Source organism: Jaminaea rosea (assembly GCF_003144245.1).
Source record: "Jaminaea rosea strain MCA 5214 unplaced genomic scaffold BDZ90scaffold_16, whole genome shotgun sequence".
NCBI classification, from domain to species: Eukaryota; Fungi; Basidiomycota; class Exobasidiomycetes; order Microstromatales; genus Jaminaea; species Jaminaea rosea.
In genome coordinates this window covers 378,150-403,034 of record NW_020289990.1, presented here as the reverse complement: position 1 = coordinate 403,034, position 24,885 = coordinate 378,150, and the positions used below count along the sequence as shown (strand labels likewise).

The following is a 24,885-nucleotide window of genomic DNA, read 5'->3' as shown; positions in this document are numbered from 1 at the left end:
AGGAGGAGGAAGAATAGAGATGTCGTGATCGGAGCAACTCCACTCCCGTCCGTCCGCCAGGCCGCCCGCACGCACGCCCGCCCGCTTTGAGCCGGTGACGCGCCGGTCCTAGTCTACGACCGCGAGCAGGATACAAAGCTTAAAAGGACTCCCTTTCGCAAACTTAACTCGTCATTCATTCAACCACCGGCGACGATAAGGCTGGCCTGGCAGTGATACAGTAGGGCGCGAGGGAGAACACAGAGCGAGCCAGCGAGCATACATGGAGTCAAGTCGTTACGGCAGATGCGCTGCCTCCTCTGCCTCAAGCCGCCAGAATCTGGCGCACGAATTGGCCATAGTTGATCATGCCGTCGCTGTGTGGGCGAGACGGGGAGGCAGATGGTCAGCTTGCTGCGTTCTGGCATCGTCTCGATTCGTTGCCGCGCGCGCCCACTCACGCCCCAACCTGTGTGCCCTTGAGCAGCTCGTCAACCTCCTCGTCGCTCAGCTTCTCGCCCAGCGAGGTGAGGACGTAGCGCAGCTCGCCTACGCCAATGAAGCCGTTGCCCTCCTTGTCAAATACTTGGAAGCCGCGGATGAATTCCTCTGTGTAGGCGACGCGGGGAGTGGACATCAGTGTGCTGGGTCGAGTTGCCCCCCCTCTCCTGCGCCCTGCTCACCTGGTGTGCCCGCCGGCTTGAAGCCATTGGGGCGATGGAGGATATTCAGGAATGATTGGAAGTCGACTGGCGGAAGAAGGGAGGATAATGAGGTGAGCAATGCTTTCTCCATCATCGTCTTGGCGCGGCGATCGCTCACCATCCGAACCGCCAACCTGCTGGCTCAACTCCTGCACCTCTGCCTGAGTAGGGTTCTGGCCGAGAGCGCGAAGGAGGTCTCCGAGGGACTCCTTCGGGATCCTTCCCGTACCCTTCTTATCGAACAGCGCAAAGGCTTCCTTGTATTCTGCGAGCGAGCGGCGAGGAGTGAATACGATGTGGTTGGGTCCCGTCGCCTAGTGTTGAGACAACATACCTGCGTCAGACTGAAGGGAGTCGTAGGAGGGGAGGGAATGTGTCAGCGCCTTGTCAGCCCATCTTCCACCACGTACTGCCTCACCATATTGGCTCTTGTGTGGTGGTATTGCGGTCAAAGTTGAGCCTTGGTCGACCGTTGGCGTTGTCCGCCAGATCAACACTCCGCCCTTGACAGGGGGGGCTCAGGCGCGATGGGCGTGTTTGGCAGTCCACGTGGCACAGACGGGACGCCCAAAGAGATTTTGGAGCGGATAGAGAGGGAGAATTGTTGCTCCTCCTCGTCCCTCCACGCATCAACACAACAGCAATGGCTCCCAAGGCACGGCAATGGGAGCAGATGAGCGAGAGTGAAAGCGAGGGGGAGTCAAGTAGTGGAAATGGCAGCAGCGCAGGCTCCCATCAGTCAGGCACCTCATCAGAGGGCGAAGAGGAAGGAAGCCGACCTACGTTCGCGCAGTTCCAAGGCGAGAGTGACCTCGAGGATGACGAGGACAGCGATGAGGAAGAGGACGAAAGTGAGAGCGACGCGAGCTCGAGGCATGATGAGGAAGCAGATTCAGACGATGACGGGCGCCAGACGGAGGCTCAGTTGCGCAAGCGTGAGTACGATGTCGCACCTCGCTTGAGGACTCTTCCGCTCACCAGCGCCACCGCTCGCTCACCCACGCAGAAATGGCATCCGTGCCGTTCGGCGCTCTCGTCAAAGCCCGCAGCAAGATGGCAGCCCGCGACGACGACTTCGGCGAGCTCTCCGAAGAGGACGAGTGGGCAGAAGATCGAGCTAGAGCAGCGGCAGCGACAGCAAAGAAGTCACGCTCACGGCCAGCCGCTGATGAGGATCGACGCAAGCAAATCAAGGAACAGTTGGCAGTGCAGCGAGGCAGGCGCTCAACTGGAGGGGACGAGGACGGCGACACCAGTGGTAACGCTCGCCGAGAACATCGCGATCTTGCACATCGCACCAACAAGCACGCGCCAGCCGAAATGTCTTCTCGTCGCCCAGTATCCCGCAAGCGCAGCGTCGTCGAGGCGGCCGGACCTTCCTCCTCTTCGCTGCGCGACCCGCGCTTTTCTAACCTCAGCGGCCCGTCAGTAAACGCCGGCCTCTTCGAAAAGAACTACGGCTTCGTCAACGAGGCACGTTCGCAGGAGCTCTCCACGCTTAAGCAGACGCTGAGCAAGCTGCGCAAGCTTGAAGCGAACCACGCGGGGCCCAAGGCTACCTCGAATGAGGCGCTCAAGATCCGCGAAGAGAGAGCGCAAGTCGAGCAAGCGCTGAAGAGACAGGAGGCAAAGGAGGCAGAGAGATCACGCCGCCAGAGGGAGAGCGAGGTCATGCGCCGATTCAAGCATGAGAATGAGGAAAGGGTCAAACAGGGAGGCAAGAGATTTTACTTGAAGGACTCGGCGAAGCGCGATATGATGTTGCAGGACAAGTTCTCGAGGTTGGCGAGTGGCAAGAAGGGCACGGCAGCTCTAGCAGAGGGTGGGACTACCCCCGCCTCGTCTTCCAGCAAAGCACTGCGCAAGGCACTGGACAAGAGGAGAAAGAAGAATGCCGCAAAGGAGCGCAAAGCATTGCCCTTTTTGGAGGCAGGCAGGCGTGGTGCTGGGCAAGCGGATGGAGGTGAGCGCAGGCGCGACGGACCTCCGCCAGCAAAGAGGAAGAGAGGGGTGCGAGGGGGTGGGTCCAAGTAGAGGAAGGCAAGCAGCGACTGTACAATATATCCCGTCACCCTCGCCTCATCGTGTATAGCTTTGAGTAGCGTGCTACATCGTCTGCAGGCACGCAGCAAATGTAGACATTGTCGGCGAGCCACGCAAGGACGATGTCGTCGTCTGGCGCGCGGGGTGGCTTGCTGGCCAGAGTGATGAGCTGGCGACACGGAGCGCACGGGTCACGGACGTATGAGCTAAGCTGAGGGGAGCGAGATGGCAGGTATGAACATTGCACAACGTGAGAAGCAAAGAGACAACAAAGAATACAATCGTGACCATCGCGAATCGCTCACAGGCTCACACGCTCACACCCTGTACACGACACCCTCGCTGAGCATGACCTCACTCCTCTCGTCCATGTCTCGCAGCGCCTCCTCTGCCTCGCGATACGAGAAGAGCTCCTCTGGCTTGAGACCGGTGTTGACGAGGGGCAAGAGGGTCGCCACTTCGATCGCTTGCTCTTCTGCGAGCGCACCTTGCGAAGATAGCAGCGTCGAGAGGATCTCTCGGAATTGCTCGAGGCGAGGTGCTGTGATGGGACCGTCGGTGGGAGCGGGGGCCGCCGAGGCCTCGGCTTGTGGTGGCGGGGGCGAAGGGGAGAGACGCTCGCCATTCGGGTCTTCGTTCTCGGGAGGCTGCAGCGGACTTGACGGCTGGTCACGAGCTGCGGCTCTGGTGCCGTAAGCGCCAGTACCCGCGTAAGGCATCCTCTTGTCCGGCTCCTCATCACTCTCGCTCTCACTCGCACTCTCGTCGCTCTCTGGGCTGCGCGATCCGCGAGTGGTCCTTCTCCTCTTGCCCTCGCCACGCTTCGATGCTTTCACCACCTCCTTGAAAAGAGCGAATCGCAGCAGCTCCTCTGCAACGCGCGCATCTGCTTCTTCCACCTTGGTGCTCAGCCTCGCCTTGGCGTGGGCGGTTGCCAATCGGATCAGCGTCTCGAGCGTACGAGCTGTGAGGGGCGATGTCTTGCGCTGATTGCCCGAGAGCTCATCGTTGCGCAGATTGGCGTAGACGTTGACGATCCACTCCGAGGCACCCTTGGTCAAGACGGGCGTCACACGCTTGGCGTAGGAGACGTACTTCTTGACAAAGGCCAATGAGAGGACCTGCTTCTCGGCAGAGCGAGTCGAGGCGCTACGTGCGATACCGGCGTGAAGGAGCGGGTTGTATTTCTCCCACGGCCCCTGTTGCTGGGCGTCGACGCTGTTGGCTGCCTCGCGCTCAGCGTCGTCGTTGCTGCCGACGGCGAGATTCTGGTCGAGCGAATCCTTGGGCGGCTCACCCTCTTCGAGGCCAGGCTGAAGGTAGCGGTGCATGCGCAGGACGTGCTCTGAGATGGCGCGATCTCGCACTTCGTCGACGTCATCTGTGACCACGAAGAGCAAGTCGAAACGCGAGAGGAGCGAGTCGGGCAGAGCGATGTTCTTGTGAGGATCCTTGTGCGGGTCGTACTGCCCGTAGATGGGGTTGGCAGCAGCAACGACGGAGCATCGAGCGTTGAGCGAAGTGTGAATACCAGCCTTGGCAATCGTCACCGTCTGCTGTTCCATGACTTCGTGGATGGCTACGCGGTCTGACTCGCCCATCTTGTCAAACTCATCGATGCAGACAACGCCGCGGTCGGCCAGAACCATTGCGCCTGCCTCGAGACGTCGCTCGCCCGTCTCGCGGTCAGTGGTGACGGCTGCTGTGAGACCGACGCCGGAGGATCCACGACCAGTGGTAGCGATGGCGAGTGGAGCGGTGTGCAGGACAAAGCGCAGCATCTGCGACTTGGCGGTGGACGGGTCGCCTACCATGAGCATATTGATGTCTCCACGGATATGCGTGCCGTTGGGCAGATTCTTCTCGACACCTCCGAGAAGCAGAAGGAGAATGGCCTTCTTGATATAGTCGTGCCCATAGATGGAGGGAGCGAGCGACTGCGAAAGGAGCTGGAAGACGTTGCGGCGCTTGGAGATTTTGTTGATGTGGCGAATGTCCTGGTCGGTGAGAGGGGTAGATGCCAGCCCACCGCCGGATTTGGAGCTGAGGAGGTGAATGGAATTGCCGATCATGAGCGTCTTGAAGGTGGAGGACTGGCTTTGGCCGACGCGGTTTCCGAGACTGCGGTAGAGGCCTACGAGCTGGACGCGGTCGCCGGGCTTGCAAGTGTCGACGAGGTCATCCTGAAGGGGAGGGCAGAGAGGGGAGGAAAAGTCAGCGAGTGTAGTGATGATGCTGTACCCGGGCCGCCACACGCGCTCACATCCATGACAATGTCGATACTGCGAGGCAGCTGTCCAGGCGGAGCCCTCTCCGGCATTTCCTGGATCGATATAGACTGGAAGTCGCGGAATGTGCTCAATCCAAATTCGGTCACGAGACGATGACCCTCCTCGTCCTCTTGTGGGTAGGCTGTGGCAGAGGGAGGCGCTGTACCCAGCATCGTGGCATCGCGGTATTCGCGGTAGTGGAAGCGATCGGTATCTTCGCAGTAGTGGACTGACTTTGTAATCTTGGGTCGGACGAGGGAGCACTTGGTAATGATGCCTTCAAGCGCTACCATTCGACCCAGATGGATACTTCTGAGCGTACGTGGGCTGACTGCATTCTCTCCGAAGCTACCCTTGAAGCCTACGTAGAAGGCGTTGCTGCGTACGAAGTCGTCGTCGTCGACGGTGTCTGCTACGTCCTCAACGACGGTGCGGAGGGCCGCTTGGAAGGCGGGGAGATATTCGTTGGGCTCGTAGAGGAGTGCGGTTGCGAATTCGCGATTGTAGGAGCGGAGGATGTCGATGGATACGATGAGACGCTGCTGCTTCAGTCGCAGCATGGTGCGAATGGCCTGACGGTGATCGACGGGGCCAGACTGTGTGAGAGAGAAAGAGAGGCGAAGGTGGTCAGGCCAAGTCAAGTCAAGTCATGACAAGTATCGTCATGCGCGCACCCACCTCGTCGATGAGAAACTCGTGAAAGACACGAGTGCGATCGCGTAGCAGGTCATCCTGGAGGACTGGCAAGTCAAAGTCCATGATGCGGTGGTGATGACAAGTGGTGAGGAGGAGGAGGAAAGAGGCGGCCGTCGCTCTCAGGCTTTCCCTCGTCTGGTGTTGCGTCGCTCGACTCGCAGACCAATTTACACGTCTCGAGGCGCGGCGCGTTTGCTCTTCGGAGCGTGCCAGAGACGCCACGCGAGCGGCGGGATCGTCGTCAACCTTGGCAGGTAGGTGCTCGAGGTGCTCGAGCCACCCATTTCGACGATTCATTCACCCTTCAGCCCCCGCCCTCCTCTCTAGGCTCGCTGCCATGGCAACAGCAGCGCCTTTCAATCCGTACATCGAGGCGTCCCTCTACACAACATCGGCATCGCGTGAGAAGTGGGACGCTTGCGCGAACCTCTACTCGCTCTTGGTCTCCCTCGACGCTCTGGAGCGAGCCTACATCTCGTCGCACGCCGTCGATGAGCAGCGATATGCTCCTCAGTGTACACGCTTGCTGGCTCAGATCAAGACGAGCGTCAAGCTTGTGACAGCGAGTGGAGCTAGCGCGGGAGGGGAGGGCCCGCCTCCTGTTGCAGACGTCGATGAATTCATGGCCGTGTGGGGGGTGAGTCGCGCGAGGTGCGGGAATGCTGAGGAAATACCTGGCAACGCTGACTTGCCATCGCCTCCTCTCGCTCAGCTCAACCTGCCACTGACATCGCATCGACTTTCACTAGGGATCCCCGCCACTCTGGAACATCCTGGTGGCGGAGGCGGAGGAGGTGGTGCCTTATCCTCCTCTCACCACGGCGGCGCCTCGTCGTCGTCACACATCTCACCAGCCGATCGAGCCAAGAACGTGGCCGAGACGACTCAAGCTTTCATCACGCTCATGGACGCATTGAAGCTCAACTTGCGTGCCAAAGACCAGCTTCACCCACTCCTTGGCGAGGCAGTGAGCTGTTGGAATCGGCTAGGAGGTGGAGGAGGGCAAGGCAGTGGGGATGACTCAGGGCTCGGAGGGCGGAGGGAGAAGTTGGTGGGATGGCTCATCACGCTCAATCAACTGCGGGCTAGCGACGAGATTGACGAGGATCAGGCGAGGCAGGTGAGTATACACGCAACGAGTCACAAGATGTTGTGCACGCTGACACCCCACTCCTCCGCAACGCCGCAGATGCTCTTCGACGTCGAAGGAGCCTATCAAGCGTGGTTCCGGAGTCTTCAGGGCGGATGATCAATGCAACCAGGAGTGGTGATTTCCCTTCTTGTGGTGACTGCTGGCTTACGCCAAGCTCTGCACTCTCCTTGCCTCGTCAGCCTTGACCCTGTGCTTGAGGTCTGCCTTTTCAATCCCAAGTCCCTCTGCTTTCCACCTCGCAATGTAGTCTCTGACCTTGCGCTCGACCTCTTCTCGACCTGCGCTCCTTCCAAATGCGTCGACGAAGCCTGCAGCGGCGTGCAGAAAAGCGATATGGTCAGCTAAAGTCTTCTCACATCCTTGGCCCTCCGCTCGCACTCACGCCCCTCCGGATCCATCAGATAAAAGAAGATGCTGTGGTCGACGAGATAGTCACCCTTGGGGTCTGCATTGGGCGGCGTCGAGAAGTAGACGCGATACGCCTTGCAAGCCGCCTTGACTGCCTCGTAGCTGCCCGTCAGCCCGACGAGACGAGGGTGGAAGTCGGCGATGTACGTCGATACGAGGGACAAGTCATCGCGGGCTGGATCGCACGAGATGAAGATGGGGTTGATGATGGGACCGTGTGTGGCGTCGATGCTGTCTACGACTTCACCCATCTTGTCAAGCTCCTCTGGGCAGATATCTGGGCAGTTTGTGAAGCCAAAGTAGACGAGGCTGAAGCTTCCCTCAAGGTCCTTGTGCGTCACCTTGTAACCTTGCTTGCCAGAATCTGCCATGACGAGCTCAAATGGTCCACCTATGCGTGGTCGCCCAACCTTTGCATTTGCTGACTCTGCGGCTTTCCTAGCAGCGACCTGATTTCGCTCATGTTGGAAGTAGAGGAAAAGACCGGCGCCTGTGAGGACAAAGAGGGCAGCTGCTCGGATGTTGAAGGGCTGCGATGGTGCGGTGATAAGATTGTGTCAGTAGGGGCAACGAAGTGATTGCGCTGGGTGATACTCACGCCTACGGCTGCTCGCTCCTTTGCTTGATCCTTTGCCCTCTGCTCAGGACTCGTTGCATACCATCGGCGAGCAAGTGTGGCGGCTCGCGGTGCCGTCAGGGCTGTGATGCGAGGAGCACGCAGTGAGGGCGACGCAGGCGATGGCGACCTCAGCAGGAGTCTCGACGTCGACGCAATACTTGATGCTGGCTTGAGCATGGTTGACTGAGGACGATGGAAGGTACAGAGTGGAGCTCGACGTGATGATGGAAGCCGCCCTCGCCCCGCCTCCTCCTCCTTCCGCGAGGGCGCGTCCGTCCGTCGACAGGAATTTTTGAGCTCTCGAGTTGCGACGAGGATCGCTGTGCTGCTGCTGCTGCTTCCTTGGCAACCAATCACTCGACTCGCCCGCAATGCCCAAGTTCAATCCTAGGCAGCAGCAAAAGAAGCTACGAAGGCACAATCCTATCGCCAGAGCAGCACCGGCGATTGAGTTACCACCATCATCATCATCATCATCTGGCGCAAAGAGCAATGGCAGCTCAGATGCTCTGCCCATCTTAGCCAATCTGCCCCTTCCCTCATCCTCGTCCTCGCCGGCATCTATTCAAGAAGACGAGAAGGTCCTGCGCGCACTCCAAGGCCTCAATCCGCTGCTACTCGCCAAGCCATCTCGAAACATCCTCCTCGAGCCAAAGCACAAGCTCATTTCCCGCCTAGTCCACCTCGTCGACCATGCACGACTCGAAGTGCGCAAAGAGGCAGCCGGATGCTTGCGCAACCTCTGCGTCGAGGCAAAGTGGGCCGTAAGGGAGCAGATTTGGCAACATCAAGGGGGTGCTCGCGCGCTGGCTCAAGCAGAATATGCGGCGAGGGAGCTGGGTCTGCTCCCAAAATCACAGGAACATGCAGACACCGCCTCTGCTGCGCCTGTCACATCAGCTCCAGCAAAGAAGCCCGAAGAGATGAATCGAAAGGAGAGGCGGCACGCTGCCAAGGCAGCAAAGGCAGCCGGTACGACTGCGGCCAGCGATGACGCCGACGCTGCCCCTGTCAAAGCGACGCCCGCCTCAGCAGCTGCCGAGATGGCTGCCCACGAGCTCCTCCTCCTCCACCTCAGCCTCCTCGAGAACCACCTCACCATCATCTGGTGTCTCTTGGAGGGTGTCAGCTCCCCAGTCTGGCTCACGACTCTCAATCGCTCCATCCTCTCTACGCTCCTCTGCCCCTGCATCTCCACGGCAGCTCAAGCATTTTCGCAGCCATACTCGACGAACAAGATCACTCAAAAGGAGGAGATCGAAGTCAGGACCGCTCAAGTAGAAGTTGCCTCTACGGCAGCTAACCTCCTCGCCACCTGGCTCGAAGACAATGCAGCAGGAGCAGCTACGCTCGCCGGCCTACCACTGGACCTCGTCGAGCAGGTAGAAGCATTTGAGCAGGCAGGCAACACCGCCGAGCCCGGGTCCAAGGGACGCAAGCGATTGGAGATGATCTTTGACAAGTTTGCAAAACTTGATGCAGAGGCGCAGCGTCGTGCCAAGGATGGCGTTGATGCTCTGACCGCAAGCTTCGAGGCGATGATTGCTGGCGAGGACAACGCGAACACGAACAAGCTGAACTATTCGAAGCCCACGCTCGGTCTGTTGGCTTTGGCGTCATGCTGCAACCTCGTAGAGTCGCTGCCTATTGCACTGCGAGCGTGGGTTCCGAGCTCTTCTGGTAGCCTTGCGCAATGGCAGCTGTCGACTGCCGCACCCAAGCTACTGAACTTCGTCACCACCACGAGCGCTGACGAAGGTTTGTGGAAATCGCTCGAGACGGCTTCGACGCAGCCCCGTGAGAAGGTGGAGCTGGCAGAGGCGGCTGGCATGGAAGTGGACGACCACCATGACGACCACGCCGATGAGCAGCCAAAATCAACCCGCGCTCTGGCCCGCCTTGACGACCTCACTCTTGCTGTTGAGCTGCTCGGAGAGATCTGCGCAGAGGCTGGTGTGCAACCAGGAGACGATGGCGCTTTGTTGCCACCCGAAATGGCTGCTGCTCAGGCGAAGAATGGCGAAGGCAATGGCATGGACGAGGACGACATCGACGAGACGCAAGACGACGACTTGGATTCTGAGGAGGAAGAGGAAATGTTGGCGCTGGCGGATGCCGACCGTGAGAGCGATGATGGAGGGGACGCGCAAGGAGACGTCTCCATGGAGGCGAGCAACAAGAAGAAAAAGGTTGGGCGGGGCGATGCTGGAGACTCGACTTGGTCTGCCTCGCCCTACGCTCAGCTGGTCTCGAAGCACCACTTGCCTACGGCCCTGCTCAAGTTGCTCGTCGCGCCTACCTTTAGCAATGCGCACGTTGCTGAGCTGTCGCAGCCCTTTCTTCAGGCCACGCACGGCGCCTTGGCCGCTCTCCTCTCTGGGCTCTCAGCCCACGCCAAGCCTCCGCCATCTCAGCCAGTCGAGGAGGGCAGCAAGGAGGCGCGCCGTGTAGCTCAGTATCAGCGATGGGTGTCTTCGGAGGCAAGCAGCCTGAGCGAGACCTGGCAAGGGCTCAAGGAGAGCGCGCAGGCGGCGGATCAATCTCTGGACAATCTTGTGGCCATTTGGACTGGCCTCAGCTCGCTCCTCGTCATGCACGAAGGGATGGAGGCTCTGGCGTTCGATATCCAGGCAGCTGACCTACAGACCTTCTTTGGTGCCTCGCTAGACCGAGCACTAGCCGTCAAGGGTGACGAGGTAGCTGCATCGGTCTCCTCGCTCATTATCTCGAGCTTCGGCAACGTCGCGCGGGTGCCGCAAGCCTCTTGCCCCCTGATCGAACGCAATCGCTTTGCGTGCGAGCTTTGGCTTAAGCTTCTCGCATCTGCCAATGATGTACCGCCCCCTGCTCTTCTCTCGGCGCTCAACGCATTCATCGACACGTACGCCGACGAGACGTCGCAGTGGGACCAGGAAGTATTCGTGGCGGGAGGCGTGCTGGGCGGAGTCAAGGCGTGCGTGCCTGGTGTGAGGGAGCGCATCCGCTCTAGTGTGGACAAGCGCAAGGAGGCGGCATTGAGGGAGCGCTTGGACGAGGCCATGACCAACTTGATGGCATTTATAGAGTACCGAGAGTCCCTCGCGGCGTAACATAGAGCAGAAGACCTAGATCTCGGCCAATGCCATTTCTGTGCGCCACGCGATCCACGTCCGTTGTCCCTTGTCTCCTGGTTGAGCCTCGGCAAATTTTGGCCAGCCTCCGTCGTTGGTCCGTCGTGCGAAGGTCGGGTCGTTTCCGTTTCCCGTTTCCGTCCCCTTTTATTCACTTGATACTCAACACCGCAATGCCTCAGGCTTCATCATCATCATCATCTGCACCGCCGCCCAAGCGGACAAAGTACGATGAGCTGGGCGCCATTGAGCCATTCTACACAGGCTCGGGATCGACGTCGCTGACCAGAAGTGGACGATATCTGTTTACGGCCCTGGACAATGAAGTCCTCTGCTCAGACGTCGAAGATGGAGCGGGAAGAGTCATTGGCAGGCTAGAGCCCGTGAGCAGCGCGCGAGAGCCGGTAAGCCGAGTGATTGTGGTTGCTGACCATCGCTGCTGCCCCTTTTTCCTAGGACGGCGAGGAGATCTCGTCGATCAGCGTCACACCAAACGGTTCGCACGTCTGCATCACGACTCGTGCAGCCTCTTGCACCTTGTACATCTACGCCATCAACAGCTTTGCGCCATTCACCGCCAGTCGCACACGCTCGCAGGCTCGCGCCCACGATGCGCCAGTCGCAATTTCGCACGTCGACTCGACGGGCAGCTTGCTTGCGACGGGAAGCGCAGATGGAATCGTCAAGATGTGGGATATTCACGGCGGCTTCGTCACTCACGTCTTGCGTGGGCATGGCGGCATCGTCTCCGCGATCGCATTCGCCATCGTAGCTCAGAGGTCACGTCTGTTCACATCATCGGTGGACGGCAGGATACGCGTCTGGGACCTCAACGACCGACCCAAGCAGGGGGCCCAGAAGCCAATTGCCACACTCGGAGGGCACATGAGCGTCGTACGAGGGCTCAGCGTCAGCGTCAGTGGCAAACGCTTGATCAGCGGTAGTCGAGACAAGACGATCTGTACGTGGGAAATGAATGCACGAGGGGCTTGGGCATTGAAGGAGACGATTGCCGCCAGCGAAGGGGTTGAGGCATGCGGTTTTGTGGGCGAGGACGAGGAAGATGTCTTCTATACCGGTGGGACGTCGAGTCAGGTCCGCCTGTGGTCGTTTCGTTCGGGCAGTGTGGTACGACAGCAGCCTGCTGCTCCAGCATTGAGTGGAGCTGGGCACGATGACGAGGGGGAGGGGGAGTTGCAGGGAGTCGTAGGCGTACACCAATCAGAGACAGCCCTCGTTTCGCTTCACGCCGATTCGAGGATGATTTGGCGGTCGCCCATCGACCTCGCAAGACAACGCCAGCTCGTGGGCTTCAACGACGAAGCCGTGGACTCGGCACTACTGGGCAACCACCTCGCTGTGGCAACGAACTCGTCGGCCATCCGCATATACCCACTGCCTGCGCTCGGCGGCAGCGAGCAGCAACCTGGCAGCGTGTCTTTGCTGCCTAGCGAGCCGTCACAGCCAGGCCACACCGAGAATGTTCTCAGCATCGACGCAAGCGCAAGCGGGAACCTGTTGGTCAGCGGTTCAAAAGACCGTACTGCGAGAATATGGGCGCCGAGGGATGGAGAGTGGCGCTGCATCGCCGTTGCGGAGGGACACGCGGAGTGCGTCGGTGCCGTTGGCTTTTCACGCAAGGTCTGGCCTGACGAAGAGTTGCCGCGCTTCCTCGTCACGGCCAGTCAGGACCGCACTGTGAAGGTGTGGGACCTCTCACCGCTCGCAAACGCCACATCATCGCCCCTTCGGCTGCGCAGCTTGGTCACCCTTCGCGTTCATGACAAGGCCATCAACTCGCTCGAGGTTGCACCAAACGACTCGCTGCTGGTCACGGGCTCGCAAGACCGCACTGCCAAGGTCTTTAAGCTCGCCTACAGTCCGCCTTCGAAGGCAAATTCGCAGACAGCCAGCGCCAAACTTTCCCCGCTCGCGACGCTCAAAGGCCACAAGCGCGGCGTCTGGAGCGTGGCGTTTTCACCCGTGGATCCGGCCATCCTGACGACATCGGGCGACCGCACCGCCAAGCTGTGGTCTCTGCGCGACTTTGCCTGCGTCAAGACGTTCGAAGGTCACTCCCACTCGGTACTCAAGGGGCGCTTTTTGCAGGGCTCCAAGGGCACGCAGATTGTCACGGCAGGTGCGGACGGCTTGGTCAAGCTGTGGAACGTGCGCGATGAAGAGTGCACAACGACGATGGAGGCGTCGGAAGACCGTATTTGGTCGGTCTCAAGCTTCGGGAGCGGTGAGGGCTTGGCAGTCGCTGGCGCGGACGGTCATCTTCGCTATTACAACGATGTGACGGAGCAAGCTCAGCTCGAGGAGCTCAAGGAGCGCGAAAAGGGCGTCGAAAGGGAGCAGCACTACGAGAACCTCCTCGCCGTGCACGACTACCGTGGGGCGATTTTGATCTGTCTCGCTGAGGGCCAGCCGAAGCGTCTGCTCAACCTCTTTACGAAGGTGGCTGCGTCGAAGCGGGCGCGCGATGTGACAACGAGCTTGATGGACTTGGCCCTCGCCGACGACAACGCAGCCGCACCCGAAGATATCACGGGTGTGGACGAAGCTCTCGCCACGCTTCCCGCCTCTCACCTCGGCCAGCTGCTCAAGTACATTCGCGCCTGGAACGCCTCGAGTCGCACGGCGGGTGTGGCGCAGGGCATCCTGCACTGCCTGCTCCGATCGTACAGCGCCGACGAATTGTTGGACGCTGGAGGGGACGAGGCATTGGATGCGCTCATTGCGTACAGCGAGAGGCACTACGCTCGCGCAGAGAGGATGCTGATCGAGAGCGCGGTGCTAGACTACGTAGTGAACTTGATGGGCGGGAGTGGCGAGGAAGGCGAGGCGGTCACGAATGGCAACGGCGCGCATGCGAGTGAGGACGGCGAGGGGATGGACGAGGATGACGAGAGCAGCGACGGAGAAGCTAGCGAGTTGGATAGCATGGACGAGGATTGATGCGGTGATGCAAAATGCGAATGAATAGAACTGGAGACGCTTCAAATGCTGGTCAGCTCACGATCCCAGTGCGCAGAGCAAAGCGTGCGCCATCGCTCGTAGGTGACTGAAGAGCTCGGCGCCAGCGGGCGGGCGGGCGGTCGCTTACCACGACGCAGGACCATGCCAAGGAAACACTGTCGTACAGCACGGCAACGCTAGTAAACTCGACATGCCTGATGCAATGAGGAGGGCACTTGCGGACGACGAGTCTGGCTTGCACACCACCTGCATTCCGAGGTGTGCATTCCGAGGTGGGGATCACTTCACTACGAGCCGCAGAGAGCCATGATTCGCGCTTGATGCGCCGCGTAAAGCTGTGCAACGATCAGCGCCTCGCCACGAGAAGAGGCCGGCGAGCATCTCGTAATGGGAAGCGCGGCGTGAGGCTCGACACCTGATATCGCGATGGCAAGAAGGTGTTGACTGCAGCAACACAATACCACGCTCTTTTTCGGGACCGTTAATTCAGCAATCAATGATCAAAAATCCCCAAAGCATGTCTGCAGCTCATGAAGCACTGTGACAAGCCTCATGCCACGCTGAAAGGGTGGCTTCAGAAGGGAAAAATGGGACTTTGGCTAGTGTAAAAAGAGGCTCCTCGTGAAGGAGCACGCAGCACAGTGTAGAGCAACTCGGGTCAACTGCGAAATAGACAGAAGCATGAGCGTCAGGCTGCAAGTCAATTTGTAGGGTCTACAGAGCAATACGTTTAGCATACACGAGATCGGAACAAGAGTTGACCTCAAAGCAAAATCAATCCAGCAGTCATGTGTAGAAGACTTGATCACGCAGCGTGCTGTGCATGGCATGCAAGAGGGAGCTGAGTCTAGACAGGGCGTCAGACACACAAAAGGCAATGCTCCACAGCGGTAGCCTTCCTGATCACCTCTGTTTACATAGCAATTACTACGAGATCATCGTGAGCCCTCGGATGCGAGCGGCGAGCTCCGCCAAGCTGATCCTTGAAGCTCACGAAGGACTCAGCTCTCGAATCTCTGCGGAATGCCACGACAGGCGCGGCGCGTCTAAGTCAAGCCCATGCATGCCTATGGTGACATCGGATCCACAGAAACACAGAAGGCCGTCAAAAAGTCAGCATGGGGAGTCAAATTGAGCTTGCTATGGCCTCATTGCGAGCCATTCTTTGCAGAAACAACAAAATCGCTCTCAGAATGGATCAAAATTGAGGGCTATTGTTGCACGCTCTTGCAGACAAATACGTAGCATGGAAAGAAGACATGCAGAGCGCTGCTGGGCGGGAAACGCAGCACGACTTTTAATACTGCTCAGAAGACGGGCACAGCACGCAGCTGTCTTTCATCCTTCTTGCTCTTTGCTGCTCTGCTGTGCTGTGCAAGCACTACGACCTGATTGGTTGACGGTGGCTGGGTAAAGAACGCTGAGTTGAATGGGCTTGAGCAATTGCGCTAGCCTTGATCACCTTGGAGGCCGCTGCGCCGCCGGCGTACTTGACAGAGAGGATGATGAGTGTCGGGCGTAGAGGTATTCTTCTCGCGAGCTGGCATTGCCGTCTTTGCCCTAAAGACAGGTGTGGCAATAGCTCTGCTCTGTGGACCATAGCACGGCAGCACCACATTTCTATGAACCCAGCTGCTTTGGCAAGCTGGTCGAGGCGTGGCATCCGTTGAAGAGGCTATGAAAGTCTTCCTCAACGTGCGGTCATGCTCAGCTGCGCTACAGCCGGAATGTGGTGTTCCCTCGTTCTGTGTTGGAGCAGCGCCGCTGCGCTTTGTTTACACAGCAATTCGTTGCCACTCACGGTCAGCAACTCCCGCAGCCGCCGATACGAGAGCGGCTTCGCGGCGCAGCGGCACCTGCGGCTCGTGCAGTGGCACCTCATCACTCCTTCTGGCCAGCCTTACTTCCATTCTGCCCGGCGGTCTCAGAGGATGTGCCCGATGTGTTGAAAGGTGCTGTCGATAACGAGATCCGCATCTTGAGCCCGACCTTCGACCGTATCTTGCTCTATCTCCGCTACGCTCCTTGTACTCTATCAGCGGCAAGAGCATCGTCAACATCTTTCACTCGCTGGTCATGCTCTTTCTCGAAGTGACAGGTGGTCGCGTGTTGGAGCCAAGCAGGCAAGCGCCGCGGAGGCCAGGTGGGGAGATTAGGGCGACTTTGGCTGATGGGCCGTCCGTCGAGCGCTTCATTACCATGTCGAACGGATATCACGATTTGCCTGCTTCCAGCCATCCCATCGACATCTCCTGCGTCGTGACCATGGCCAAAAGCTCAGCTGTTGCACGTCAACGCGACCGGAACGGGCTTGAACGCGGGTGTTGCTTCGTCGGGAAGAGGAGACCAACACCTCGCTCCTCCCGTCCATCCGTCCGTCCTTTCTTTCCTTCTTTCCACTCCGTCCCGTCCGGTCCCCCTCTTGTGCCCCTCGCCCGCCCGTCATGGCCACCGCCCAGGCAACTGCGACGTCATCAAAGACGCATCTCACGCTGCGTGGCTCGACGGCCATTGTCTCTGACTTCTTCAACTTTTCCGTCCAGTCGATCCTCTATCAACGAGGTGCGTGCCAGGAGGTCGCGAAGAACAGATTGGCCTCTGCTGACCCCTTTCCCACTTGTGCAGGCATCTACCCGGCCGAGGACTTTCGTCCAGTCAAAAAGTATGGCCTTCAGATGCTCATTACCACAGATGATGGACTGGAAACCTATATCGGAGACTGCCTAAAGCAGGTGGAGCGATGGATCGAGGCAGGCGAACTCACACGCCTCGTCGTGGCCATCGTTGAAAAGGAGAGTGGCGAGACGAGGGAGCGATGGCAGTTCGATCTCGAGGTGACGGGCAAGGAGAGCGAGTGAGTGACAGAAAGCAGCAGAGGACCAAGAGCCATCCCTCACCCTCGATCCTCTCCCGCAGGCAACCCGCTTCCTCATCGGCCCCACCCGCGCCAGGCTCCAAGAAGACGGATGCTCAGGTCAAGGCAGAGATTGCAGCAATCATCAAGCAGATCACAGCATCGTGCACGTTCCTGCCCGTCATCGAAGAGGAGTGTGCGTTCGCGAGCCAAAGAGGGGCGCGAATGACAATCGCTCACGTTCTTTGCCTCCTCCTCTCGCTCCTCACACGCTCAGGCGCATTCCAAATCCTGGCCTACACCAATTCGCAGCTCTCAGAACCCGTCCCGCTGGAATGGCAGGACTCAGATGCCCGCCTCATCGCCGAGGGTCAGGCAGAGCAGGTCAAGCTGCGCTCCTTCTCGACGGCCATTCACAAGGTCGACGCCGTAGTCGCATACAGGCGCGGCGAAGAGGACGAGTAGCAGCGCCAAGAGCAAAACATGTATTTGTAGCAGCGAGCCAAATCTGGTATCATCATATTCTCCACCTTCATTCGACGGCGTCCCACATCGCGTTGACCATCGTCGCTCGCTCGGCATCGCTCATCTCTGCCCAGCCGCGAGAGCCAGCTGCGCCTCCCTTTTCGCCCACCTTGAAGGGCGTCACCTTGCCCTTTGCGTCGGAACGAGCAAACAGCGTCGAGATGGCATCGGGCGCCGACGACGAGGAAGATGAGGAGGAGAGGAGGGGTTGAAAGCCGAGCTGACGGAACATGGTGAGCGCCAAGCTGCAAACAAGTGCGGGAGGAGCAGAGAGTCAGCGAGGATGTTTCCGTATCTGCGTCTCGCTCCCGCACTCACGTGTGACGTCCGAGGGCCTTCTCTCCCCACGCCTCTCCCTCCTCGTCGTCCTCCCCTTCACCGTCGTCCACACCTGCTGCATCGTCGCCGCGGTCCAGCCTCTCGAGCTCAGCCTTGCACTCCCTCACATCCGTCTCTGTGCGCGAGATGGCCGCCTCGAGCTTGGCAATCTGCTTGGCCAATTCGAGCGTGCGCTGTCCGTAGGCGGCGAGGTGTTGAGAGTGAGCGTTTGGAGACCGCCACGACGAGCGAGGCTGCGTGGCTCGTAGTGTCGCGAGATTCGATTGAAGGGCTGTCGGCGTGAGATTGTTCGTCAGCTCCGCTATAGAACATCTCTCATCGTCCCTGCGTCTCGCTCGCTCACCATCCAGCTTGTTTGCCCATCGCCTCCTCTGCATCTGCCTCTCCCTGCTCTGATCCTGAACAGCCTCGAGTACTTGCAGCCAAGCTTCAATATCGGAGGTGGGATCCATGGAATCCTTGGCCACCGCCAGAACCTCCCTGTCAATCAATCAGAGGACCTCGAGTGTCAGTCGAGCCAAACAAACACCCCACTCGCCTCGCGCAGCGCACCTACTCACGGCAGCTCTGCAATTGTAATTTCTGTAAACTTGCGAGGCTGGTAGGCCGGCGCCTCTCCACTCGATGGCCCTGCTCCTAGCTGCGAGGTGGATGCGACTGCAGCTGCCATTGTTATGCGCGTGGTGATGAGTGGTAGCGGAAGGAGGAGAAGTTGTTCAGGCGCATGTTTGGCGGACAGACGCGTCTTTGCAGGCGCGGACTGGCGGGGCGCGCCTCCCCATCAACCAACACCTCAATCAACACGCACGCCAAGAGAAGAGGATGACTCGCCTACTCGCCCTTTCATGTTGGCATGAGAGACAATGGTATACAATTGATCGCAATCCTACGACCACAGCTGAGCACACCGCCACACGTCCCTGCATCGTCGATCGAGTACAGCCAGCTCCGGGTCAAATGCATATCGCCGCCTGTCTCGATCGCTCCTCGCATCCCACCGCCAGCACAGCTCGAGGCTTGACGCAGTGCGTGGCGAGGCCGACCCTTCGTAGCCCTTGTCGCTCTTCGTCAGCACAATCGACTCCAGGAAGACCACATCGCCCGTCCGCAGCGCTGCTTGAGTTGTCCCTCCCACACGTGGCCCATCTCGCAGCAGCGTTGACATCCCAGCAGCCGTCGTGCCAGCTGCGAGTGAAAACTCATCTGCCCCGCTGTCATCCCCCTCCAAGGATGCCCAAACCCTCGCGCATTCGCCCCACAGCATCACTTTGAGTAGCGCCGCATCTCTCCCGTCTTGCAAAATCAGGTGACTACGGAACGTCCTCTCCAGCCTGCCCTCGATCAGCTTGCCGCCTTGGTACACTTTTGCATTCACCTCGTCGAGCGACCCAATCTCGCGAACCAGAGCGAGGACGTTGAAGCGTACGGCCGATGTCTGACCGCGTGGGCCACCAAGATGGTCGGGCAGAAAGAGTTGCGGCTGCCTTGCGACGGTCGAGAGCGACGTGACCGAGGACGGGTCGAAGCGCAGCGTTGGTGGCGGTGGTATCGAATCGACGCCATTGGACGACGACGTCATCGAGGCATCCGTCGACGCAGACATCATCGACTCGGGACAGTGTGCGACAGACAGTCGCGATGAGCGAAGTCGTGGTAATGGCGGACGCGATGACTCGCTGTTCAGCCCTGCGCGACTGCTCTCGTCGACGGTCATACAGCCAGTTCGCGGGGGAAGGTCGCTCGTCGACAAGCTGCGGCACTGCCCTTTGCCCGGTGTAGATGCCGGCTGGACGAATACAAGCCTATTATTGGAGGCAATGGTGGAGTGGGCCACGAAGCGGCTGGGCTCGCCATCCCGACGCTGCGTCTGAGGCGTCTTGGACGGTGCCGCAGTTCTGGGCTCGACAAAAACGAGGCCTGAGCGGCGCGATGGTACTCGAGGAGGAGACGTCTCTACACGAGGGGCCTTGACGAGACGCATGACAGAGTGACAATCGCTGGGGTCGTCATTGAGCATGGGTCGCGTCCTTTTGCGCCCAGCGTCGCCATCAGAGTGCGATCTCTCGCTGCGATGTGTAAGCTCAGCATGGCGAGCAGCACTCGCGGCCAGAGTGGTGTGACTACCGTCGTAGCACATTGGCTGCTGTGTTGACCTCTGAATGCAGGTTTGACGCCCTTGTACCGCTGATGTGCCGCCCTTTGTCGTCTCTGCGGCTACTCTCAGCGCCGCGTCAAGGCTGTTAGACTGGCTGTCCTGAGAGAGGCGCTGTAGTGCTTGCTGAGCTGTAGCATTCAGGTCCATAGATTGCGAGCCGACGTTTGATGGGCACGACGCAGACGCGTAGCTCCTGCTTTCATAGCTCTCCATCGAGTGCTCTTGCGCCGCGTTGCTGTGCAGGCTTGGGTCGCCAGTCGAAGGTGCAGGAGGCGGCGGAATCATCACGACGCGCCCTCCTGCCCTCTTGGCAGGACTACCCTTGGGAAGTTCTGCGTGCTCCGTCTGCCGGGCTTCGTCATCTTGAAGATCTCCTCTGGCGCTGTCCTGGCTGCCTATCACAACCAATGGCGGTCGCACTCGGGTCGTCTTTGCCTGGGCTGTCGCAAGCTGCGTTGAAGCCATTATTGCCTTGGCAGTGACGAATCTGACTCGACTTGTGGTTACTGAGTCGTCCTCTTCTCTCGTGTGCTGCTGATGCTGACCATTGCCGCTGTCTTCCCGCTCATCGTCCTCGTCGATCCGCAGTTCCTCCTCCGGCGTCGTAGCTCGCAGAGCATCTCCAATCGCCTCGTCGGCCTGTGTGCCAGAGCGATAGGCATCCGCCAAGATCTGTACCGCTGCCACGCCCTCATCCTCGGCGTTCACCGCCCGCAGAGCATCTCCCACTGCTACAGTCCCGATACTGAATGGTCTGTTTGTCATGTCGGCCTCTCCTCCTGCTTCTCTGACGGCGCCTGCTGCCTCTCTGGTGGCGTCCGCCTCTTGCTGCACTAGTCCGCGCACGAAAGTCTCAGTCCAGCTCGTCATATCCTCGCCTTCTTGTCTTTCCTGTGGGCTGGTCTTGTGCACGCTCTGTCCTCTGCCCTGTCCAGGAGTAGTCTGCGGAGGAGAGACTTGCGCGTTAGTGAGTACGCGAGATGGAAGACCGGCGATAGCTTGTGCTGAAAAGAGAGATTTTCTGACTGTCGGCAGCGGATTGAAGCGTGTGTGCGATACAGAGGCAGCATGGTCCGAGGATGTGGCGCTCTGTTGCCATCTCGGAGACTCGGCGCTCTCTTCACTCCTCGTCCACTCCTCGTCCCTCCGTAGCCAAGTCGTACGCGTGTGTCGCGCCCGCGACGAAGGTGGGATGAAGACTCGATACCTCTGAGGTTCTATGTTGGATGACGACGCAGCGCGTGGCGGCATCCCTGCCACGCTCCGAATAGATGTAATGCAGCGTATTGTGTGAAGGCAGGGCGCTCGCTCAGTCCGCCCTTGAATTGAAGTCTGGGACGTGTTTGATGGGCGTGAACGAGGACGGACTGGCTCGCGTGGCCCTGCAAGGCAATCTCGACGTCATGCTCAGCGCTCGAGCCAACTCTACGTCGACTTGCCCGACTGAGCACGCATGCCTAGCTCGCACCCTTCAAGCATCATCTTGCCATCCACTACACCAACCACCACACTACATTACCAATTGCCCGAAATGTCTGACAACGCCGGCAACAAAGACGAGCAGCAGTTCTCTATTCAGTGAGCAGGGCGGAGAAGATGGTCCGGGCGCACACAGATACCGTAGCTGACCCAGCTCCCTCGTCGTCCGTAGGCCTCATCCGGCTACGAGTGCGTATCGACGATCGCGAGGTTGCAGATCCTACTGCAGGGAGGAGCTGTCATTCATCTCACCTACGACTGCCTGCTGACTCTGCTATCTCCTCCCTCCCCTTACAGCCAACGATCCCTCGACGGACCCTGCTCTGACGGGCAAGGGAGGTCAAGATGCTACGGGCAAGCCAGGCCCTTTCATCCCTGACGACGAGATGGCATCGAAGCTCGAGAAGCCCAAGAGCAGCGACGAGCTCAAGGCCGCCAGCGCCAAGCTCAATGAGTAGAGTCAGAGAGAGTTGGGAAGGCAGGACGCCCTCGGATCCGGCGATCATATGCGAATGTCCAACGGCTCGGTGCAGCGGTCGCTATCGCAGGTGACTCGAGAAGTTGCTCTCTTCTCCTCTCATGCTCCTGAATCTATGCTGTACAGTCAATTCGATTGTGTGCGTTGTGCTTGCTATGCTGCCAAGGGATGCCTCGCTCGTCCGGCCGACCGAGGGGCTCATGTGCAGGCCATCACTTGTGATCAAATAGTATTCTGTACCCGCGGCCATTTTCTGCTCTCTGATTCTCTCACTGTCATCATCATCATTAGTCAACGACGTCTCCGCTCGCTGATGAGTTGGACGTGTTGATCTGCTCGGAGTGGAGCCGGATGCATCGAGGCGGAGGTGTTGCAGTCCGCCGTGCGTCTCGAGGCGGATTTTCGACATCTTGCTCAACCATCCCTCGCCACATCCAGCAGCCCCTCGGAGGGCCTATCACTCAACCCGATGTCATCAGCATCAGAACACGACCGGCATCGGCGCCCATCTCTGACCTCGTCCGATGTCCCTCGCCACGACGATCGCCCCTCGCCATCAGCACAGGGGGATCAAACCACTCCCACCGAGGAGGGACGCCAAAATGAGTTCCCTGGCTTGACAGCGGATGAGGAAGCGGCTGGAGATGATGGCAAGACAGAGCAAGCTACTTCGCAAGGTACGCAAAGTGGCCAGCCGCCTTCAAAGCTCCATCGTACGCTACGACTTCTCGCTATCCTGGGCCTCCTAACAAATGCAGCTATCTGGGGAACCCTGACTCGCGAGGGTCTCATAGCACTCAATACATATGATGGACGTAGTATACAGCCAGTCATTTGGGCTCAGGCAGTCGGCTGTCTCGTAATGTGAGCGCGGCGATATCCATCCACGCATCCTAGTATGTACTGAAGCCCTTCTCATTCCTGCCCGCTCGCAGGGGTTGGACCGTAGCCAACAAGGAGGCCCTCGAGGCGTGGTATCCACCCATCTTCATTGCTTTGGGCACCGGATACTGCGGAAGCGTCACGACCTTCTCAACATGGATATTGCAAGTCTTTCAAGCCTACTCGAACCAGCATCACTTCAGGCGTCACGGCTTGCACAATGTCATGGACGCGCTCACCCAGACGGCGGCCACGTTGGGAATCTCTCTCGCAGCCCTCGCTGCTGGTAAGGCATTGGCAGGCGTACTGCCAGCTCGTGCCCTCACATCTCGACTAACAAGGCGGCGGAGCGGCAATGCTGGCCATGCATCATCCACGCGCCTCACCCCCACGACAGACTTGCTCGTCTTTCTTGTCCTCGGTGTAGGCTTCTGGGCCGGAGCAGCCCTCCTCGCCGGTCTCGAAACACGGCGCAACTTTCGCCCCACGACTTTCGCCATCACATTTGCACCTCCAGGCGCCATCTTGCGATGGCTTCTCTCGCCCCTCAACTCGAATCGCCTTTCCAAGCGCGCCCCCTACTGGCCACTCGGTACCTTTGCCGCAAACATCATCGCGACGCTGGTTCTTGCAGGCCTTTTCGACGCCCAACACTACGGGCAGCGCGGTCAGCTTCCCGCGGCTCACACCGTCGTGTCATGTCAAGTCCTCTACGGACTTCAAGAGGGCTTCTGTGGCTGCTTGAGCACAATCTCCACCTTCGCAGTCGAGTTGCGCAACCTCCGACCGCACAGGAGAGCCGTCAGCTACGCAGTGGGGAGCTACGCGGTGGGCATGGCCATCTGCGTCATCGTCATCGGAGCGCCTTGGTGGAGCGGAGGAGGTATGGAAGGGAGCTGTAGTGGACTCATTGGATATTCATAGCAATTGTTGCGTGTAGATTGATTAGACATCTCGATACCATTCCAACATCCGATTCCTTCTTGGTTCACGGTACCTCGAGGTTGTGCTGCTGAACTCGGACAATGAAGTTGAGGAGGACGGCGATGAAGAGTGCTGCACAGATCAAAGGTGGGCCAACCAGATCGTCGAAGCTGCCAGCATACTTTGTCTTGATGAGGTGAAGTCGGCGGAGGTAGTTGCCCAGCCCCCAGGCGAGGGTGAGGATGGCGATGCCTGCGTAGATGATGCCGAAGGTCTTGATCGTGCTGCGAGAGAGAAGGACGAGGATGAGGAATGCGGAATGAGTAAGAGCAGCCGCACGACCGTTTGTCCAGCTGCTCATCGTCACGCATCGCAGACTGACCTTGGTTCGAGTGCTCTGTTCTTCTTTGGATGCTTGGGGCTAGTCGGGTCTTCCGGGAGGTCGCTGTCAAGGAGGGGAAACAAGGGATCGGTCAACATTGGTCTGCCAATCTGCGGATTGGGTTGCACGATGATGCACTCACGGGTGATGATGCGAAAAGAAGCTGGACGAGTTGAAGAGTGCGAGGGAAAAGGATCCAATGAGGAGCGAGACGTGGAGCCACGAGATCCATGTTCGCTCGTTGGCAAGCCAGACCTTTGCTTCTACTCGAACAGGGGTCTTGACCTTGGGTGGCTTCGGTACCACGAATCTTGGATTAGACGAAGTGGCTCCATAAGATGTGCTAGCACCTGCATTGCTGCTCGTGGCAGCTTCATCTTGGAGTAGCGGCTCTCGCTCGCCGTTGCGGTCGTCGTCGCCGCTGTTCCAGCCGAAGATGGAGTTGAGCGTCATCATTGTTGAGCGACGGGAGGCGGAAAAGGTGCGGCCGCCGTTGTTCGCAAGGTGAGAGGAAGCTTCACGGGGAGTTGGCATGGAACTGTGAGAGGTGAGAATGGGTGATGGTTGGTAACGTCGGCGAGTTATCGTAGTGGGCTGCGAACGTGGCTCGAGAGCCGGCGGGCGGACAGCGTCGTGCATGTGAGCGAGCGAGCGTGATCGACGACGGTTGCTTGACTTCTCAACGAGTCGAGTTGAGCCGCGCAGTCCGCCCCCCGAGCCTGCCTCGCACTCCGTCGTCAGAGAAAAGGGCAGCAAGGCACACAAGGGCACGGCAGGGCACGACAGGGCACATCTTCTAACTCCTCGCCATCATCATCCAGCCATGAGGTCCATCGCAACCACGACGAGGGCTTTGGCTCGTCTGACTGTGCGGTCAACACAGTCTGCCACACGCACCATCAC

The 24,885-nt window shown here is 59.1% G+C and overlaps 14 protein-coding genes across 14 annotated transcripts; 8 read left to right on the top strand and 6 right to left on the bottom strand.

The window, feature by feature from the left end:
- Window positions 1-112: 112 nt before the first annotated feature.
- On the bottom strand, window positions 113-1,284 carry BDZ90DRAFT_85079 (putative myosin regulatory light chain cdc4). Its single transcript, XM_025509889.1, has 7 exons — window positions 1,102-1,284; window positions 1,018-1,027; window positions 802-948; window positions 663-728; window positions 441-588; window positions 284-356; window positions 113-227 (listed from the first exon to the last, which is right to left on the bottom strand). The coding sequence occupies exons 1-6, from the start codon at window positions 1,102-1,104 to the stop codon at window positions 305-307; spliced, it is 426 nt and encodes a 141-aa protein (XP_025359846.1). The 5' UTR covers window positions 1,105-1,284; the 3' UTR covers window positions 113-227; window positions 284-304.
- Window positions 1,155-2,988, top strand: BDZ90DRAFT_234431 (DUF947-domain-containing protein). Its single transcript, XM_025507018.1, has 2 exons — window positions 1,155-1,618; window positions 1,690-2,988. The coding sequence occupies exons 1-2, from the start codon at window positions 1,327-1,329 to the stop codon at window positions 2,715-2,717; spliced, it is 1,320 nt and encodes a 439-aa protein (XP_025359845.1). The 5' UTR covers window positions 1,155-1,326; the 3' UTR covers window positions 2,718-2,988.
- Window positions 2,989-3,043: 55 nt separating this feature from the next.
- On the bottom strand, window positions 3,044-5,828 carry BDZ90DRAFT_281823 (MCM-domain-containing protein; the record flags this gene model as incomplete). Its single annotated transcript, XM_025509401.1, has 3 exons — window positions 5,675-5,828; window positions 4,990-5,592; window positions 3,044-4,909 (listed from the first exon to the last, which is right to left on the bottom strand). Exons 1-3 carry the CDS (start codon window positions 5,753-5,755, stop codon window positions 3,044-3,046), a joined length of 2,550 nt encoding a protein of 849 aa, XP_025359844.1. The 5' UTR covers window positions 5,756-5,828.
- Window positions 5,829-6,044: 216 nt separating this feature from the next.
- On the top strand, window positions 6,045-6,929 carry BDZ90DRAFT_211085 (vacuolar protein sorting-associated; the record flags this gene model as incomplete). The annotated part of the gene is made up of 4 exons (XM_025504094.1): window positions 6,045-6,329; window positions 6,405-6,489; window positions 6,547-6,812; window positions 6,882-6,929. Coding segments are annotated over 4 exons (684 nt in total), but the record flags the coding sequence as incomplete, so codon positions are not given.
- Window positions 6,878-8,049, bottom strand: BDZ90DRAFT_265661 (SCO1 protein; the record flags this gene model as incomplete). Its single annotated transcript, XM_025508675.1, has 3 exons — window positions 6,878-7,153; window positions 7,228-7,783; window positions 7,852-8,049. The coding sequence occupies 3 exons, from the start codon at window positions 8,047-8,049 to the stop codon at window positions 6,990-6,992; spliced, it is 918 nt and encodes a 305-aa protein (XP_025359842.1). The 3' UTR covers window positions 6,878-6,989.
- A 134-nt stretch (window positions 8,050-8,183) lies between these two features.
- On the top strand, window positions 8,184-10,978 carry BDZ90DRAFT_234429 (hypothetical protein). Its single transcript, XM_025507017.1, has one exon. It carries the CDS (start codon window positions 8,244-8,246, stop codon window positions 10,959-10,961), a length of 2,718 nt encoding a protein of 905 aa, XP_025359841.1. The 5' UTR covers window positions 8,184-8,243; the 3' UTR covers window positions 10,962-10,978.
- A 177-nt stretch (window positions 10,979-11,155) lies between these two features.
- On the top strand, window positions 11,156-13,943 carry BDZ90DRAFT_262674 (WD40 repeat-like protein; the record flags this gene model as incomplete). Its single annotated transcript, XM_025508517.1, has 2 exons — window positions 11,156-11,365; window positions 11,439-13,943. 2 exons carry the CDS (start codon window positions 11,156-11,158, stop codon window positions 13,941-13,943), a joined length of 2,715 nt encoding a protein of 904 aa, XP_025359840.1.
- A 1,357-nt stretch (window positions 13,944-15,300) lies between these two features.
- On the top strand, window positions 15,301-16,161 carry BDZ90DRAFT_234427 (hypothetical protein). The gene has a single exon (XM_025507016.1). It carries the CDS (start codon window positions 15,668-15,670, stop codon window positions 15,911-15,913), a length of 246 nt encoding a protein of 81 aa, XP_025359839.1. The 5' UTR covers window positions 15,301-15,667; the 3' UTR covers window positions 15,914-16,161.
- A 176-nt stretch (window positions 16,162-16,337) lies between these two features.
- Window positions 16,338-17,588, top strand: BDZ90DRAFT_234426 (DNA-binding protein). Its single transcript, XM_025507015.1, has 4 exons — window positions 16,338-16,526; window positions 16,590-16,818; window positions 16,881-17,014; window positions 17,096-17,588. Exons 1-4 carry the CDS (start codon window positions 16,409-16,411, stop codon window positions 17,281-17,283), a joined length of 669 nt encoding a protein of 222 aa, XP_025359838.1. The 5' UTR covers window positions 16,338-16,408; the 3' UTR covers window positions 17,284-17,588.
- Window positions 17,282-18,162, bottom strand: BDZ90DRAFT_234424 (hypothetical protein). The gene is made up of 3 exons (XM_025507014.1): window positions 18,026-18,162; window positions 17,662-17,953; window positions 17,282-17,588 (listed from the first exon to the last, which is right to left on the bottom strand). Exons 1-3 carry the CDS (start codon window positions 18,132-18,134, stop codon window positions 17,351-17,353), a joined length of 639 nt encoding a protein of 212 aa, XP_025359837.1. The 5' UTR covers window positions 18,135-18,162; the 3' UTR covers window positions 17,282-17,350.
- Window positions 18,163-18,568: 406 nt separating this feature from the next.
- Window positions 18,569-21,088, bottom strand: BDZ90DRAFT_262671 (hypothetical protein; the record flags this gene model as incomplete). The annotated part of the gene is made up of 1 exon (XM_025508516.1): window positions 18,569-21,088. The coding sequence occupies one exon, from the start codon at window positions 21,086-21,088 to the stop codon at window positions 18,569-18,571; it is 2,520 nt and encodes an 839-aa protein (XP_025359836.1).
- A 280-nt stretch (window positions 21,089-21,368) lies between these two features.
- Window positions 21,369-21,774, top strand: BDZ90DRAFT_262670 (hypothetical protein; the record flags this gene model as incomplete). Its single annotated transcript, XM_025508515.1, has 3 exons — window positions 21,369-21,415; window positions 21,489-21,505; window positions 21,614-21,774. The coding sequence occupies 3 exons, from the start codon at window positions 21,369-21,371 to the stop codon at window positions 21,772-21,774; spliced, it is 225 nt and encodes a 74-aa protein (XP_025359835.1).
- Window positions 21,775-22,312: 538 nt separating this feature from the next.
- Window positions 22,313-23,632, top strand: BDZ90DRAFT_84509 (hypothetical protein). Its single transcript, XM_025509886.1, has 3 exons — window positions 22,313-22,487; window positions 22,553-22,658; window positions 22,730-23,632. Exons 1-3 carry the CDS (start codon window positions 22,421-22,423, stop codon window positions 23,598-23,600), a joined length of 1,044 nt encoding a protein of 347 aa, XP_025359834.1. The 5' UTR covers window positions 22,313-22,420; the 3' UTR covers window positions 23,601-23,632.
- A 62-nt stretch (window positions 23,633-23,694) lies between these two features.
- Window positions 23,695-24,252, bottom strand: BDZ90DRAFT_213171 (hypothetical protein; the record flags this gene model as incomplete). The annotated part of the gene is made up of 2 exons (XM_025504158.1): window positions 23,695-23,884; window positions 24,152-24,252. Coding segments are annotated over 2 exons (291 nt in total), but the record flags the coding sequence as incomplete, so codon positions are not given.
- Window positions 24,253-24,885: the final 633 nt, after the last annotated feature.